At 44.0% G+C, this 17,760-nt stretch overlaps 1 protein-coding gene across 1 annotated transcript; it reads left to right on the top strand.

Annotated features, from left to right (window-relative positions):
* Positions 1–7,359: 7,359 nt before the first annotated feature.
* On the top strand, positions 7,360–17,254 carry rpia (ribose 5-phosphate isomerase A (ribose 5-phosphate epimerase)). The gene is made up of 9 exons (XM_042325048.1): positions 7,360–7,566; positions 11,053–11,113; positions 11,309–11,364; positions 11,454–11,513; positions 12,346–12,410; positions 13,657–13,725; positions 15,649–15,790; positions 16,224–16,323; positions 16,450–17,254. Exons 1-9 carry the CDS (start codon positions 7,510–7,512, stop codon positions 16,545–16,547), a joined length of 708 nt encoding a protein of 235 aa, XP_042180982.1. The 5' UTR covers positions 7,360–7,509; the 3' UTR covers positions 16,548–17,254.
* Positions 17,255–17,760: the final 506 nt, after the last annotated feature.

The following is a 17,760-nucleotide window of genomic DNA, read 5'->3' on the forward strand; positions in this document are numbered from 1 at the left end:
TACCGACCTGTAGCACACATCTGTAGCCATAAAGTGCTTTGAAAGGCTGGTCATGGCTCACATCAACACCATTATCCCAGAAACACTAGACCCACTCCAATTTGCATACCGCCCCAACAGATCCACAGATTACGCAACCTCTACTGCACTCCACACTGCCCTTTCCCACCTGGACAAGAGGAACACCTATGTGATAATGCTATACATTGACTACAGCTCAGCGTTCAACACCATAGTGCCCTCAAAGCTCAACACTAAATCAAATTGTATTGGTCACATGGTTAGCAGATGTTAATAATGCGAGTGTACTGAAATGCTTGTGCTTCTAGTTCCGACCGTGCAGTAATATCTATCAAGTAATCTAACAATTTCACAACTACCACCTTATTGACATAAGTGTAAAGGAATGAATAAGAATATGTACATATAAATATATGGATGAGCGATGGCCGAACGGCATAGGCAAGATGCAGTAGATGGTATCGAGTACATTATTTTTTATTTTTTTATTTCATCTTTATTTAACCAGGTAGGCTAGTTGAGAACAAGTTCTTATTTACAACTGCGACCTGGCCAAGATAAAGCATAGCAGTGTGAACAGACAACACAGAGTTACACATGGAGTAAACAATTAACAAGTCAATAATACAGTAGAAAAAAGGAGAGTCTATATACATTGTGTGCAAAAGGCATGAGGAGGTAGGAGAATAATTACAATTTTGCAGATTAACACTGGAGTGATAAATGATCAGATGGTCATGTACAGGTAGAGATATTGGTGTGCAAAAGAGCAGAAAAGTAAATAAATAAAAACAGTATGGGGATGAGGTAGGTGAAAATGGGTGGGCTATTTACCGATAGACTATGTACAGCTGCAGCGATCGGTTAGCTGCTCAGATAGCAGATGTTTGAAGTTGGTGAGGGAGATAAAAGTCTCCAACTTCAGCGATTTTTGCAATTCGTTCCAGTCACAGGCAGCAGAGAACTGGAACGAAAGGCGGCCAAATGAGGTGTTGGCTTTAGGGATGATCAGTGAGATACACCTGCTGGAGCACGTGCTACGGATGGGTGTTGCCATCGTGACCAGTGAACTGAGATAAGGCGGCGCTTTACCTAGCATGAACTTGTAGATGACCTGGAGCCAGTGGGTCTGGCGACGAATATGTAGCGAGGGCCAGCCGACTAGAGCATACAAGTCGCAGTGGTGGGTGGTATAAGGTGCTTTAGTGACAAAACGGATGGCACTGTGATAAACTGCATCCAGTTTGCTGAGTAGAGTGTTGGAAGCAATTTTGTAGATGACATCGCCGAAGTCGAGGATCGGTAGGATAGTCAGTTTTACTAGGGTAAGTTTGGCGGCGTGAGTGAAGGAGGCTTTGTTGCGGAATAGAAAGCCGACTCTTGACTTGATTTTCGATTGGAGATGTTTGATATGAGTTTGGAAGGAGAGTTTACAGTCTAGCCAGACACCTAGGTACTTATAGATGTCCACATATTCAAGGTCCGAACCATCCAGGCTGGTGATGCTGGTCAGGCGTGCGGGTGCAGGCAGCGAACGGTTGAAAAGCATGCATTTGGTTTTACTAGCATTTAAGAGCAGTTGGAGGCCACGGAAGGAGTGTTGTATGGCATTGAAGCTCGTTTGGAGGTTAGATAGCACAGTGTCCAAGGACGGGCCGGAAGTACAGTGCCTTGCGAAAGTATTCGGCCCCCTTGAACTTTGCGACCTTTTGCCACATTTCAGGTTTCAAACATAAAGATATAAAACTGTATTTTTTTGTGAAGAATCAACAACAAGTGGGACACAATCATGAAGTGGAACGACATTTATTGGATATTTCAAACTTTTTTAACAAATCAAAAACTGAAAAATTGGGCGTGCAAAATTATTCAGCCCCTTTACTTTCAGTGCAGCAAACTCTCTCCAGAAGTTCAGTGAGGATCTCTGAATGATCCAATGTTGACCTAAATGACTAATGATGATAAATACAATCCACCTGTGTGTAATAAGTCTCCGTATAAATGCACCTGCACTGTGATAGTCTCAGAGGTCCGTTAAAAGCGCAGAGAGCATCATGAAGAACAAGGAACACACCAGGCAGGTCCGAGATACTGTTGTGAAGAAGTTTAAAGCCGGATTTGGATACAAAAAGATTTCCCAAGCTTTAAACATCCCAAGGAGCACTGTGCAAGCGATAATATTGAAATGGAAGGAGTATCAGACCACTGCAAATCTACCAAGACCTGGCAGTCCCTCTAAACTTTCAGCTCATACAAGGAGAAGACTGATCAGAGATGCAGCCAAGAGGCCCATGATCACTCTGGATGAACTGCAGAGATCTACAGATGAGGTGGGAGACTCTGTCCATAGGACAACAATCAGTCGTATATTGCACAAATCTGGCCTTTATGGAAGAGTGGCAAGAAGAAAGCCATTTCTTAAAGATATCCATAAAACGTGTTGTTTAAAGTTTGCCACAAGCCACCTGGGAGACACACCAAACATGTGGAAGAAGGTGCTCTGGTCAGATGAAACCAAAATTGAACTTTTTGGCAACAATGCAAAACGTTATGTTTGGCGTAAAAGCAACACAGCACATCACCCTGAACACACCATCCCCACTGTCAAACATGGTGGTGGCAGCATCATGGTTTGGGCCTGCTTTTCTTCAGCAGGGACAGGGAAGATGGTTAAAATTGATGGGAAGATGGATGGAGCCAAATACAGGACCATTCTGGAAGAAAACCTGATGGAGTCTGCAAAAGACCTGAGACTGGGACGGAGATTTGTCTTCCAACAAGACAATGATCCAAAACATAAAGCAAAATCTACAATGGAATGGTTCAAAAATAAACATATCCAGGTGTTAGAATGGCCAAGTCAAAGTCCAGACCTGAATCTGTGGAAAGAACTGAAAACTGCTGTTCACAAATGCTCTCCATCCAACCTCACTGAGCTCGAGCTGTTTTGCAAGGAGGAATGGGAAAAATTTCAGTCTCTCGATGTGCATAACTGATAGAGACATACCCCAAGCGACTTACAGCTGTAATCACAGCAAAAGTGGCGCTACAAAGTATTAACTTAAGGGGGCTGAATAATTTTGCACGCCCAATTTTTCAGTTTTTGATTTGTTAAAAAAGTTTGAAATATCCAATAAATGTCGTTCCACTTCATGATTGTGTCCCACTTGTTGTTGATTCTTCACAAAAAATACAGTTTTATATCTTTATGTTTGAAGCCTGAAATGTGGCAAAAGGTCGCAAAGTTCAAGGGGGCCGAATACTTTCGCAAGGCACTGTATATAGAATGGTGTCGTCTGCGTAGAGGTGGATCAGGGATCAGGATCATATGAGATGAGTAATGTACAGTATGTAAACATTATATAAAGTGCCATTGTTTAAAGTGACTAGTGATACATTTATTACATCCAATTTTTACATTATTAAAGTGGCTGGAGTTGAGTCAGTATGTTGGCAGCAGCCACTCAATGTTAGTGGTGGCTGTTTAACAGTCTGATGGCCTTGAGATAGAAGCTGTTTCGCAATCTCTCGGTCCCAGCTTTGATGCACCTGTACTGACCTCGCCTTCTGGATGATAGCGGGGTGAACAGGCAGTGGCTCGGGTGGTTGTTGTCCTTGATGATCTTTATGGCCTTCCTGTAACATCGGGTGTTGAGAGGGTAGTGAGGTCTGCACAACGCACCACCGGGGGCAAACTACCTGCCCTCCGGGACACCTACACTACCCGATGTCACAGGAAGGCCATAAAGATCATCAAGAACAACAACCACCTGAGCCACTGCCTGGTCACCCCGCTACCATCCAGAAGGCGGGGTCCGTACAGGGGCATCAAAGCTGGGACCGAGAGATTGCGAAACAGCTTCTATCTCAAGGCCATCAGACTGTTAAACAGCCACCACTAACATTGAGTGGCTGCTGCCAACACACTGACACTGACACTGACTCAACTCCAGCCACTTTAATAATGGGAATTGATGGGAAATGATGTAAATATATCACTAGCCACTTTAAAAAATGCTACCTTATATAATGTTACTTGCCCTACATTATTCATCTCATATGCATACGTATATACTGTACTCTATATCATCGACTGCATCCTTATGTAATACATGTATCACTAGCCACTTTAACTATGCCACTTTGTTTACATACTCATCTCATATGTATATACTGTACTCGATACCATCTACTGTATCTTGCCTAAGCTGCTCTGTACCATCACTCATTCATATATCTTTATGTACATATTCTTTATCCCCTTACACTGTGTATAAGACAGTAGTTTTTTTTTGGAATTGTTAGTTAGATTACTTGTTGGATTATTACTGCATTGTCGGAACTAGAAGCACAAGCATTTCGCTACACTCGCATTAACATCTGCTAACCATGTGTATGTGACAAATAAAATTTGATTTGATTTGAAGACGGCTGCACAGTACTGTCTTTTATCGATGGCGATTCTGATATTATTTAGAACCTTGAGCATGGCTGAGGTGCACCCATGACTAGCTCGGAAATGACTAGCTCGGGTAGGCGAAGCCAGGTGGAAAGCATGGCCAGCCATAGAGAAATGCTTATTGAAATTATCGATTATCGTAGATGGTGGTGACAGTGTTTCCGAGCCTCAGTGCAGTGGGCAGCTGGGAGGAGGTGCTCTTATTCTCCATGGACATTACAGTGTCCTAGAAGGAGGTGCTCTTGTTCTCCATGGACTTTGCAGTGTCCCAGAAGGAGGTGCTCTTATTCTCCATGGATTTTACTGTGTCCCAAAACCTTTTGGACTTAGTTCTACAAAAAGCACATTTCTGTTTGAAAAAGCTTGCCTTAGCTTTCCTAACTGACTGAGTACATTGGTTCCCGACTTCACTGCAATGAGGCAGTGATTTCTGAGATCCTGATTGAAAACAGCAGAGGTGTATTTAGAGGGAAGTTTGTCAGGGTGATATCTCAGAGGGTGCCCATGGTTACGGATTTAGGGTGGTACCTGGTAGGTTCCTTGATAATTTGTGTGAGATTAAGGGCATCTACCTTAAATTGTAGGACGGCCGGGATGTTAAGCATATCCCAGTTTAGGTCACTTGACAGTACGAACTCTGAAGATAGATGGGAGGCAATCAATTCACACATGGTGTCCAGGGCACAGCTGGGGGCTGAATATGGTCTATAGCAAGCGGCAATAGTAAGAGACTTGTTTCTGGAAAGGTGGATTTTTAAAAGTAGAAGTTTGAATTGTTTGGGCACAGACCTGGATAGTATGACAGAACTCTGCAAGCTATCTCTGCAGTAGATTGCAACTCCGCCCCCTTTGGCAGTTCTATCTTGTCAGAAAATGTTATAGTTAGGGTTGTACATTTTAGGATTTTTGGTGGTCTTCCTAAGCCGGGATTCAGACACGGCTAGGACATAAGGGTTGGCAGAGTGTGCTAAAGCAGTGAATAAAACAAACTTAGGGAGGAGGCTTCTAATGTTAACATGCATGAAACCAAGGCTTTTATGGTTACAGAAGTCAACAAATGAGAGCACCTGGGGAATAGGTGTGGTACTGGGGGCTACAGGGGTTAACCTCTACATCACCAGAGGAGGAGTAGGATAAGGGTACGGCTAAAGGCTATAAGAACTGGTCGTCAAGTGCGTTGGGAACAGAGAGTAAAAGGAGCAGATTTCTGGGTGTGGAAGAATAGATTCAAGGCATAATGTACAGACAAGGGTATGGTAGGATTGAGTACAGTGGAGGTAAACCTAGGCATTGAGTGAAGATGAGAGGTTTTGTTTCTAGAGGCACCATTTAAACCAGGGTAGGCCACCGCATGTGTAGGGGGTGGAACTAAAGGGCTAGCTAAGGCGATTCAGCCAGCTAGCAGTGTCTAGGAGATGACAGGAGCATCTGTAGAGATGGCAGGTTAACAGCCTGATTTAGACAGTGATGGTGTAGAGATGACAGGTTAAAAGCCTGATATGGACAGTGATGGTGTAGAGATGACAGGAGCAGGTTAAAAGCCTGATATAGACAGTGATGGTGTAGAGATGACAGGTTAAAAGCCTGATATAGACAGTGATGGTGTAGAGATGTTAGCTTAAAAGCCTGATATAGACAGTGATGGTGTAGAGATGACAGGTTAAAAGCCTGATATGGACAGTGATGGTGTAGAGATGACAGGAGCAGGTTAAAAGCCTGATATAGACAGTGATGGTGTAGAGATGACAGGTTAAAAGCCTGATATAGACAGTGATGGTGTAGAGATGTTAGCTTAAAAGCCTGATATAGACAGTGATGGTGTAGAGATGACAGGTTAAAAGCCTGATATAGACAGTGGTGGTGTAGAGATGACAGGATCAGGTTAAAAGCCTGATATGGACAGTGATGGTGTAGAGATGGCAGGTTTAAAGCCTGATATAGACAGTGATGGTGTAGAGATGCCAGGAGCAGGTGAAAAGCCTGATATAGACAGTGATGGTGTAGAGATGCCAGGAGCAGGTTAAAAGCCTGATATAGACAGTGATGGTGTAGAGATGACAGGAGCAGGTTAAAAGCCTGATATGGACAGTGATGGTGTAGAGATGACAGGAGCAGGTTAAAAGCCTGATATGGACAGTGATGGTGTAGAGATGACAGGAGCAGGTTAAAAGCCTGATATGGACAGTGATGGTGTAGAGATGACAGGATCAGGTTAAAAGCCTGATATGGACAGTGATGGTGTAGAGATGGCAGGTTTAAAGCCTGATATAGACAGTGATGGTGTAGAGATGCCAGGAGCAGGTTAAAAGCCTGATATAGACAGTGATGGTGTAGAGATGACAGGAGCAGGTTAAAGCCTGATATAGACAGTGATGGTGTAGAGATGACAGGTTAAAAGCCTGATATAGACAGTGATGGTGTCGAGATGACAGGATGCTAAGGGCAGGCATTTATTTCAGGTACAGAGGAAAATTGGGGAGCGGAGGACAGAAGAGAGGAGTCTATTTTTAGAAGATGAAGGGTGGAACACAGCTGGTTGAATAAGACCTTAATGTGATAAGAAAGCAGCCAACAGGTAAGTGTGATTATTGCCAGGAAACAGAGACCGTGGATCATGTATTGATACTGTGTGGGCAGTATTGTAGAGAAAGAGAGAGGCTGAGATCTAGTATGAGGTGAAGGGGATACAATAAAATAGTTTAAAGAGTATATTGAGTAGAACGTTATTTAGATATAGTCTCAAATATGTTATCGTTTTAATTAAAGATCAACGGGGCTGGCTGGTAGGATGTCGTTCCTCCATGTCTCTGGCCCACACTCCAGTACAGTAGGTGGCGGTCATGCACCATAACGTTGGATGCCAACCACTGATAAACCCCACCGAAGTAGAAGTTTTTACCACGTTGGTCAAGTGGCAGCAGACTCCTGCGAAGTCATCAACACACTACGCTTCTTTTACAGCACATTTTCTGCAGGAGGTTGTTGCACCAGGACAGTTCTGCAGGAGGCTTTAGGGTCACAGAGGCGTCATGGCAGAAGAGGCCAAGAAACTAGCAGGCTACGCTGCGGTGGATAACCATGTCCAGGTAATAACATTTGGTATTGCATTGACGATACATTAATATAGCGAGTTAACTACAGGGGTTTGCTTTAGGGTGATAGGGGGCATACTCTGTTTACAACCTGACTGTTAAGTCATGTGCAAGTTACTGATGCCGAACAACAGCTATATGAGCTGGCTAGTTAGCTACTAGTAGCTAGCAAACATTTGAATGGTGTACTTTTTAGCTAGACATAGGACTACTTTCCTAATAGTAATGACTGCACAAAGGAAGTTATTTGTTTCTAAGCCAGCCAGGTAGCATGGTCAACTTTGGCACCACGTGGTTAGCTGTGCAACATGAGGTAATACTGTCTCACCTTCTAGAGTTGCAAATTGTTACCAGATAATGTGAATCAACTAAATATTTGTTTATAACCGTTACTGGGGGTTACAGGAGCATAGATCATTTTCGACCAAACTTAACTTGGTATCGATTCGACCAAACATCTATCTACTAACATGTCTGTGTGCAGGTGGCGCTTTTGAATTGAGAAAATACTCCGTTATTAAAACAAAATAAATTCCTCCGAGAGTTAAATCCAGCAATGTGTAAATCGCCATGTTCTCTCATTGATCGAGACACGTGGATTTATTCTATGGTATATTGGCGATCCCACAATGTAATTTGCATCCTGCCACCTACTATGCGGGATGGAAACAAGATTCCCCCCAAACTGAACTTCCAATAAATGAAACAAACTGTTAAAACAGATCTGATCCCTATACAGGCTCAAGGGGAACCTGGGAGGGGGGTCTTCAGGCGCCAGTACCCCTTACATGTCATCCAATGTAAAATCTTTTGATTCCCCAAAACTTTTCTGCTGCAGCCACCTTGTCTAATTTCGACTTCTTTGAGACTTGTGCTGTACAGGTTATAACTGTGGCAATGAACGCAACAAAGTCCACCTTTTCAACACACAGCGTGTCTTTTGTCTGTCAGCAAACATTTACTACAGAGATGGAATCCACCACCATCTCTTCACGGGAACCCCTTGTTATTTTTGATCTGCTCAATCCCCACCACCCTGACAGGGCACTCCAGGAACTCAGGATCATGATCCCCACCACCCTGACAGGGCACTCCAGGAACTCAGGATCATGATCCCCACCACCCTGACAGGGCACTCCAGGAACTCGGGATCATGATCCCAGGGCACCAGGAACTCAGGATCATGATCCCCACCACCCTGACAGGGCACTCCAGGAACTCGGGATCATGATCCCCACCACCCTGACAGGGCACTCCAGGAACTCGGGATCATGATCCCCACCACCCTGACAGGGCACTCCAGGAACTCGGGATCATGATCCCCACCACCCTGACAGGGCACTCCAGGAACTCGGGATCATGATCCCCACCACCCTGACAGGGCACTCCAGGAACTCAGGACAGGGCACTCAGGATCATGATCCCCACCACCCTGACAGGGCATCCCCACCACCCTGACAGGGCACTCCAGGAACTCAGGATCATGATCCCCACCACCCTGACAGGGCACTCCAGGAACTCGGGATCATGATCCCCACCACCCTGACAGGGCACTCCAGGAACTCAGGATCATGATCCCCACCACCCTGACAGGGCACTCCAGGAACTCAGGATCATGATCCCCACCACAATTGCAACGCTGTCATTCTTCAGTATATTCTGTTCATCTGCACACACTTGAAACATGGCCAAATCCTTGACATTTTTTTTACACTGCAGTGGTTTGTGGATGAAAGCTTGTACGGGGTATCTTACACAAACAAGTTTCACATGCAGGTAACTGCAAAAAACAGGCCCGACAGGCTTCCCTTTCTGCTTTCACCTAGAGGGTCAGACCACACCAGGAATTCTCTTCAGGTCTTCAACCTGAACATCTGTCACCCCTGAGATGACTCCTTTGACGGGTGTTCTACTCAAGTTCAAAACACACAACTCCTGTTGTCCGGATTCTTTTGAGGCCTACTGCAATCTTCCTCTGTTCTTCAGAAATGCAATGAATCAAAAATAAGACCACTTCTGGTCACTGACAGACTCCACTTTCCCAAGCGCGTACTTCACCATTTGACACCTCGATCGGGTTTCCCACATGCATCCTTGCTCAACAAAAGCATCCCAACCAGAAGTGATTCATTACCATTCACACATGCATCCTTTAGACCATTCCCTTTTTGTTCCAGTTTGAAACTACTGTTGTCCACTCAGTACAAAACACTGCCACTCAACACCCCCTGCACCTGTTCTGCAGTAAATCCCAAGTACTTCTCTGCCGCTGCCACCACAACCTCTATTTTCTCTGACTTCCGATCCATTTCTGCTGTACAACTGACAACACATAGTGTTATATACATACAGGACAATACACCGAAGCCTTCGGGGAAAGCATTCACACAATACACCGGAATGTCAAAGCGAAAACAGGTTTATACATTTTTGCAAATTTATAACATACATTTTATTTACATAAGTATTCAGACCCTTTGCTACGAGACTTGAAATTGAGGTTGGGTTCATCATACTATTTCCATTAATCATCCTTGATGTTTCTACAACTTGACGGGAGTCCACCTGTGGTAAATTGATTGGACATTATTTGGAAAGGCACACAGCTGTCTATATAAGGTCTCACAGTTGACTGTGCATGTCAGAGCAAAAACCAAGCCATGAGGTCGAAGGAATAGAGCTCAAACAGGATTTTGTCGAGCCACAGATCTGGGGAAGGGTACCAAAAAGTCTGCAGCATTGAAGGTCTTGAACACAGTGGCCTCCATCATTCTTAAATGGAAGAAGCTTGAAACCACCAAGACTCTTCCTAGAGCTGGTCGCCCGGCCAAACTGAGAAATCGTGGGAGAAGTGCCTTGGTCAGGGAGGTGACCAAGAACCTGATGGTCACTCTGACAGAGCTCCATAGTTCCTCTGTGGAGATGGGAGAACCTTCCAGAAGGACAACCATCTCGGCAGCACGCCTGCAATCAGGACTTTATGGTAGTGACCAGGCGGCAACCTCTCCTCAGTAAAAGGCACAAGACAGCTCGCTTAGTTTGCCAAAAGGCACCTAAAGACTCTCTGAACATGAAACAAGATTCTCTGGTCTGATGAAACCAAGATTAAACTCTTTGGCCTGAATGTCAAGCGTCACGTCTGGAGGAAACATGACGCGGTGAAATGTGGTGGCAGCAGCATGGGTCTGTTCTAAGCGGCAGGGACCGGGAGACTTGTCTGGATCGAGGCAAAATGAACGGAGCAAAGTACAGAGCTCCTTAAAAACCTGCTCCAGAGCGCTCAGGACCTCCAACTGGGGTGAAGGTTCACCTTCCAACAGAACAACGACCCTAAGCACACAGCCTAGACAACGCAGGAGTGGCTTCGGGACAAGTCTCTGAATATCATAGTTCCAGACATTATCTACCAGCATGTGCCCAGGTAATGTGTTATATTATATAAAATGTGCTGACTGTTACTTGTCTTTCCTTCCATCACAGAACAACCAGGTGGTTGGAGTGGGCAGTGGATCCACCATTGTGTATGCTGTAGACAGACTGGGTGAGGAGACTAGTATCCCAGCGGTTGATTATAGAACAAGCCAAGCTAGTACTTTATTCATCCACAAAGGGGTTTCGTGAATAATGTAGGCTGGTCGATGAGCCTTTTTCAAATGTTGTGTTCTCTCTCATTAAGATGACTTGGAACTGTGATCTAACGTGTGTGTGTGTGTGTGTGTGTGTGTGTGTGTTCCAGCGGAGAGGGTTCGTCAGGAGAAACTCAACATCGTGTGTGTCCCCACCTCCTTCCAGGTGAAGTTGTCACTCTGTGGTGTAACAAAAACAGACAACATTCCAGCTGGAGTTCCTTTGTGCCTTATCCTCTCCCTCCTCAACTCTAGGCTCGTCAGTTGATTCTGCAGCATGGTCTAACCCTATCGGATCTGGACAGACACCCAGAGGTATAGTCTTACTTCAGCTAGAAATGACTTTACCAGCTTTTCATGTGTTCCAATGCTGTTTTCAATGTTTCAGTTTCCTCTAGTCATTATCAGCAGTAATGTATCTACCTGTATCAGGGGTCATGGTGTTCTTATCGGCAGTAATGTATCAGGGGTCATGGTGTTCTTATCGGCAGTAATGTATCAGGGGTCATGTTAATGCAGAATTCTGCCCTTTTCACACAAAAAAAAAGATTAAATTCAAAAGAGATCTTGCTGCTTTTTATAAACCCATTTCTAAAATGCTTCTTGTCATTTCTGCTCGGCATCAGACTAATTTTGTGCTTCAGTTGCACTTCTAAACTCAATTCAGGACCAGGCCTTCTATCGGCAGGCTGCGCTCTGACTGATACCGTCTATCGGCAGGCTGCGCTCTGACTGATACCGTCTATCGGCAGGCTGCGCTCTGACTGATACCGTCTATCGGCTAGCTGCCTACATTCTTCCTATGGCAGGCCTAAACATTAGAAATATGTTAGCTCGTTTTTGAAAAAAAAAATCCTTGCTTTTGTAAGCTCACTTACATGCGGCTACCAGCCAAAAGGCTTTGCACTTCTGTTGTCATCTGAACTGAAGCTGTTTCCTGCATAATGTGTTGCACTAATGTATTTTCTGAAGGAAAAGTGTAGTTGCATGGTCCTGATCACTCTATTTGAACCAAAAAACACTCAATATAAAAAGCAGGTGAAACGGTTTAAAACATATTCCTTTTGGAGGTCTGAGTTTGAAAATGCATATTTCTGAACTGTAACGTGGCCCCTGTGTATGCTGTTTGACCTCTGACCCCTCCCAGCTGGATGTGGCCATCGACGGAGCGGACGAGGTGGATGCAGCTCTCACACTCATCAAGGGAGGAGGGTAAGAAGCTTCTGTCTTATTCACCAGACTAGTCAGGTTCTAGGCTAGCCCGTTACTGTCCGTGCTGTCAGGTTCTAGGCTAGCCCGTTACTGTCCGTGCTGTCAGGTTCTAGGCTAGCCCGTTACTGTCCGTGCTGTCAGGTTCTAGGCTAGCCCGTTACTGTCCGTGCTGTCAGGTTCTAGGCTAGCCCGTTACTGTCCGTGCTGTCTGGTTCTAGGCTAGCCCGTTACTATCCGTGCTGTCTGGTTCTAGGCTAGCCCGTTACTATCTGTGCTGTCAGGTTCTAGGCTAGCCCGTTACTATCCGTGCTGTCAGGTTCTAGGCTAGTCCGTTACTGTCCGTGCTGTTAGGCTCCATGCTATCCATACAAGCATACCCATAACATGATGCAGCCATCACTATGGTTGGAAATATAGTGGTACTCAGTGTTGTATTGGATTTGCCCCAAACACCTTTTTTTGTGTTCAGGACAAAAAGTGAATTGCTTTGCCACATTTTTCCAGCGTTACTTTAGTGTCTTGATGCAGGTTTTGAATTATTTTTATTCTGTACTGGCTTCCCTTTCTCTGTCATTTAGGTTAGTATTGTGGAGTAACTACAATGTTGTTGATCCATCCTCAGTTTTCTTCCATTAAACTCTAAATGTTTTAGTCACCATTGGCCTCATGGTGAAACCCCTCAGTGGTTTCCTTCCTCTCCGGTAACTGAGTTAGGAAGGACGTATGTATCTTAGTAGTGACTGGATGGTGTATTGATACACCCAGAGTGTAATAATAGATTCACCCTGCTCAAAGGGATATTGTCTGATTTATTTTATCCATCGACCAATAGGTGCCCTTTGCGAGGCATTGAAAATCGTCTTTGTGGTTGAATCTGTGTTTGAGATTCACTGATCGACTGAGGGAACTTAAATGATTGTGTGTATGTGTGGGGCACAGAGATGGAGTCATTATTGCACAGTGAGTCTATGCAACCTGTGACTTGTTAAGCACGTTTTTACTCCTGAACTTATTTAGCCTTAATGTAACAAAGAGGTTGAGTACTTATTGAGTCAAGACATTTTAGCTTTTAATTTAATTTTAATACAACATTATTCCACTTGTCATTTATGGGGTATTGTATGTATATTGTATGTATGCTAGTGAGCCTAAACATCTCAACTGAATCCATTTGAAATTCTGGTGTGAAGGCTCTGCTATTCATGCTGCTAGCCTCCCTGACTAGTTCTCTCTCTCCGGCTCATAGAGGCTGTCTGACTCAGGAGAAGATCGTAGCCGGCTGTGCCAAACACTTCATCGTCATCGCTGACTTCAGGTGGGTCTGTGTGTTCAAATGAAGTTGTATTTGTCACATGCATCGTAAACGACGTGTAGACTAACATTGAAATGCTTACTAATGGGTCCTTTTCCAACAATGCAGAGATAAAGATACAATAGAAACAGTGACACAAGGAATAGTGATTAACAAAAAATAAGTGTAAAAATATCATGGCTATATACAGGAAGTACCAGGTAATAACGTGGCTATATATACAGGAAGTACCAGGTAATAACGTGGCTATATATACAGGAAGTACCAGGTAATAACGTGGCTATATATACAGGAAGTACCAGGTAATAACGTGGCTATATATACAGGAAGTACCAGGTAATAACGTGGCTATATATACAGGAAGTACCAGGTAATAACGTGGCTACTGATACAGGAAGTACCAGGTAATAACGTGGCTACTGATACAGGAAGTACCAGGTAATAACGTGGCTACTGATACAGGAAGTACCAGGTAATAACGTGGCTACAGATACAGGAAGTACCAGGTAATAACGTGGCTACAGATACAGGAAGTACCAGGTAATAACGTGGCTACAGATACAGGAAGTACCAGGTAATAACGTGGCTACAGATACAGGAAGTACCAGGTAATAACGTGGCTACAGATACAGGGGGTAAGCTAACGTTATAAGCAGCTAGCTAGCGTCGTGAAGCTCGACCAGACCAGGTTGTGTTGTGAAGCTAGCCACATTAAGGATTAGGCACAATAGTGGAATTTGCAGTGTGCCTTCAAAATAGAAGTACCTCATTGAAAGTGATGCGGAAGGTTACTTTTGGTGGAATCATGCCATATTTAGAGTAGATAATGTTAAACAAGGTTTGAATGTGAAGCAATGAAATGAGGTATCAGTCTACTCTGTGACACCCACAGAACACAACTGGGGAGAGTTTATGCAAATATTAGCGTTGTAGCTCTTATCGTGGGACTGACTGTGTGAAATCACCTCCCCAGTCAGCCTATAGTGTGTATTGCCATTCATATTGCACTGTACAGCTTTACCTAAGGATTGGGGATCAATGAAATGGGGTGTCAGTCTACTCAATACCCAATATATTTTTACCCAACTTCCTCATAGTTGTTAGACTCCAAAACATCCACAAAATATTGGTTTTCCTCTGGAATAGTGTTCAATACACATGGGCTGACAAACGTGGCTCAATTCAGTTGAGTCCCACACTAAGAGCTACGATGCTAATGTTCTCTGGGTGTCACAGAGTAGACTGATACCTGTGGATCAATGACTTGGGGTAAGGCTCTACAGTGAATTATGAATGTGTCCAATGCAGTTCTGAAGTACAATACATCCAGTGTGATTTCAACAGATTTTTGTCAAATTAACAGATTGTCTTGTTTTTTTTTTTTTCTATAACATTCCAACCTTGTTTAGCATAATCTATTCAATGTCATAATTCTACTGTTTGTTTTAATTTGCATCACTGTCAATGACCTATTTTACATGATGACACCTAGCTATATCGCTAGCTAGCTACAGCTACTGAAACAGGTGTTTCTGGGGAAGAACATGGTGTGCATCCATCAGCTAGCTGCACTGTAGGTGACGCCAGAGACAACTTCACCAGCATCATAGCATACGTATCGTTGTGAAGTATGAAATACGAGTGATGGTATATATATAATATAACCAATGTGTAATAACTACGTACAAAATGTATGAATGCGGTAAATTATGTGACGTCTTATTCAGGTCAACAAGCTTATTGGACACGCGTCAAAGACCCTAAAGGCGTTCCGTAGTCTCCTGTAATTGCGGATGGTCTTTAACATTGTCGATTTATTGACTTGTTTACTTTGGCTAGGTATCATATACAGGTTTTAAATACAAAGAAACATGCACTTGCCTAAAAGGTTGAAGTTCACAAGCCCCTGACCCCCCCCACCCCCAGGAAGGACTCCTCGGTCCTGGGCCAGCAGTGGAAGAAGGGTGTTCCTATTGAGGTGATCCCTATGGCCTACGTCCCCGTCTCCAGGACTATAGCCAAGCGCTTCGGAGGGGAGGCAGTACTCCGCATGGCCGTCAGTAAAGCTGTGAGTCACCATACGTTACACCATCTTCCTGTTGTCCTGCTTTCAATAGCGATCGAAACTGAATGCAATTCATTATGGTCTGTTGTAGTTACTGCATGGATTGGTTCCATTTTATATTCACTATAATACACAACAAATTACTTAAGTGAACCACTGCACTAACGGAGGTTGAGATGGTTACACTTACTCTATGTAAGTGAGAGGCAGAGGGTTTTATTGGTCTTCCTGTCCACTAGCAGCTGTTCTGATTCGTCTCTGAGGTTTTAGTGTTGTGGTAGAGCATGGTGCTTGTAACCCCGGGGTTGTGGGTTCGATTCCCACGGGAGACCAGCACATAGAAATACATAAACTTAAGTCTCTCTGGATAAGAGCTTCTGCTAAATGACCGACATGTCAATGTAACTAATGTGATTGGTCCGTCTCCCCATCTCAGGGTCCTGTGGTAACAGACAACAGTAACTTCATTCTGGACTGGAAGTTTGAACACGCTCAGAACTGGAAGGAGGTCAATACCGCTATTAAGATGATACCAGGTACACAGTCTACAAAACACACACGGCTCTGTTTCTATCATCATCATAATAGACAGTGTGGCTGGTCAACTTCCTGTTTCTTACGTGAATATGGTTTTCTCTCTTCCTCTCTCTTCTTCTCTCTAGGTGTGGTAGAGACAGGTCTGTTTGTGGGGATGGCTGAGAGGGTGTACTTTGGGATGGAGGATGGCAGTGTTCGTGTGAGAGACCCTCCAGTCATCTGACCTGTCTGGGAGCTGGCACCTTCCACCAACCTCCCTGTCTGGGACCACCATCTAAACCACAGTACCTTCTAGTCTGGGACCACCATCTAAACCACAGTACCTTCTATTCTGGGACCACCATCTAAACCACAGTACCTTCTATTCTGGGACCACCATCTAAACCACAGTACCTTCTAGTCTGGGACCACCATCTAAACCACAGTACCTTCTAGTCTGGGACCACCATCTAAACCACAGTACCTTCTATTCTGGGACCACCATCTAAACCACAGTACCTTCTATTCTGGGACCACCATCTAAACCACAGTACCTTCTATTCTGGGACCACCATCTAAACCACAGTACCTTCTAGTCTGGGACCACCATCTAAACCACAGTGCCTTCTATTCTGGGACCACCATCTAAACCACAGTACCTTGTATATTGAGTCCCAAATGGCACCCTATCCTTTACAAAGTGCACTACTTTTGACCAGCCCTATGGGTTATGATGGGGTTAGGGTCCTATGTAGTGGATAGGGCGCCATTGGGGGAAACAGACAATATTGGCTATTACCTATGGACTCTGCCTGATCTGCCAGACTGAATGGTGTGAGGCCAACCTGTTATACAACATCTACCATGACCTGTATAGGCTCTACTTTTTTGTATGTTTATAAGTTGAATAATGTATGTACACATAAATACATTAAAGTGCTTGATGCTAAACGAGGTTATACATTATTGCCTGCACTGGTGCTTCTAAATAAATGTGAGGTAGAACACAGGCAATATATTTAGGTGCCTGTGTTCCTAGGCCGTCATTGAAAATAAGAATTTGTTCTTAACTGATTAAATAAAGGTTAAAACAAAAATCGATGAATCGTGACATATGAAATACGAGTGATAGTGTGATAACTACGTAAGAAATGTATGAAGGTTTTTAATTATGTGACGTGCAGTCATATTTAGGTCCCTATTCCCTACATAGTGCACTAAATTAGACCAGGGATTATAGGGATGAATTCCGACCAGAGTTATGGAACGGAATTCCCTTTTTATGCACTTCTCTCTCTGCGGATTCTGACCTTGAACTGAAGCATGAGAATATACACCTGCTATACACCTCTTATACACCTGTTATTCACCTGTTATACACCTGGTATTCACCTGCTATACACCTGCTATACACCTGTTATTCACCTGTCATTCACCTGTTATACACCTGCTATACA

The sequence above is a fragment of the Oncorhynchus tshawytscha genome, linkage group LG08 (assembly GCF_018296145.1).
Source record: "Oncorhynchus tshawytscha isolate Ot180627B linkage group LG08, Otsh_v2.0, whole genome shotgun sequence".
Classification (NCBI taxonomy): domain Eukaryota; kingdom Metazoa; phylum Chordata; class Actinopteri; order Salmoniformes; family Salmonidae; genus Oncorhynchus; species Oncorhynchus tshawytscha.

Coding starts and splice junctions, on each gene's coding strand:
- rpia (XM_042325048.1), top strand. CDS start 7,510: ATGGCAGAAGAGGCCAAGAAACTAGCAGGCTACGCTGCGGTGGATAAC. Junction 11,365..11,453: donor GTGTCCCCACCTCCTTCCAG/GTGAAGTTGTCA, acceptor CCTCAACTCTAG/GCTCGTCAGTTGATTCTGCA. Junction 16,324..16,449: donor CGCTATTAAGATGATACCAG/GTACACAGTCTA, acceptor TCTTCTCTCTAG/GTGTGGTAGAGACAGGTCTG.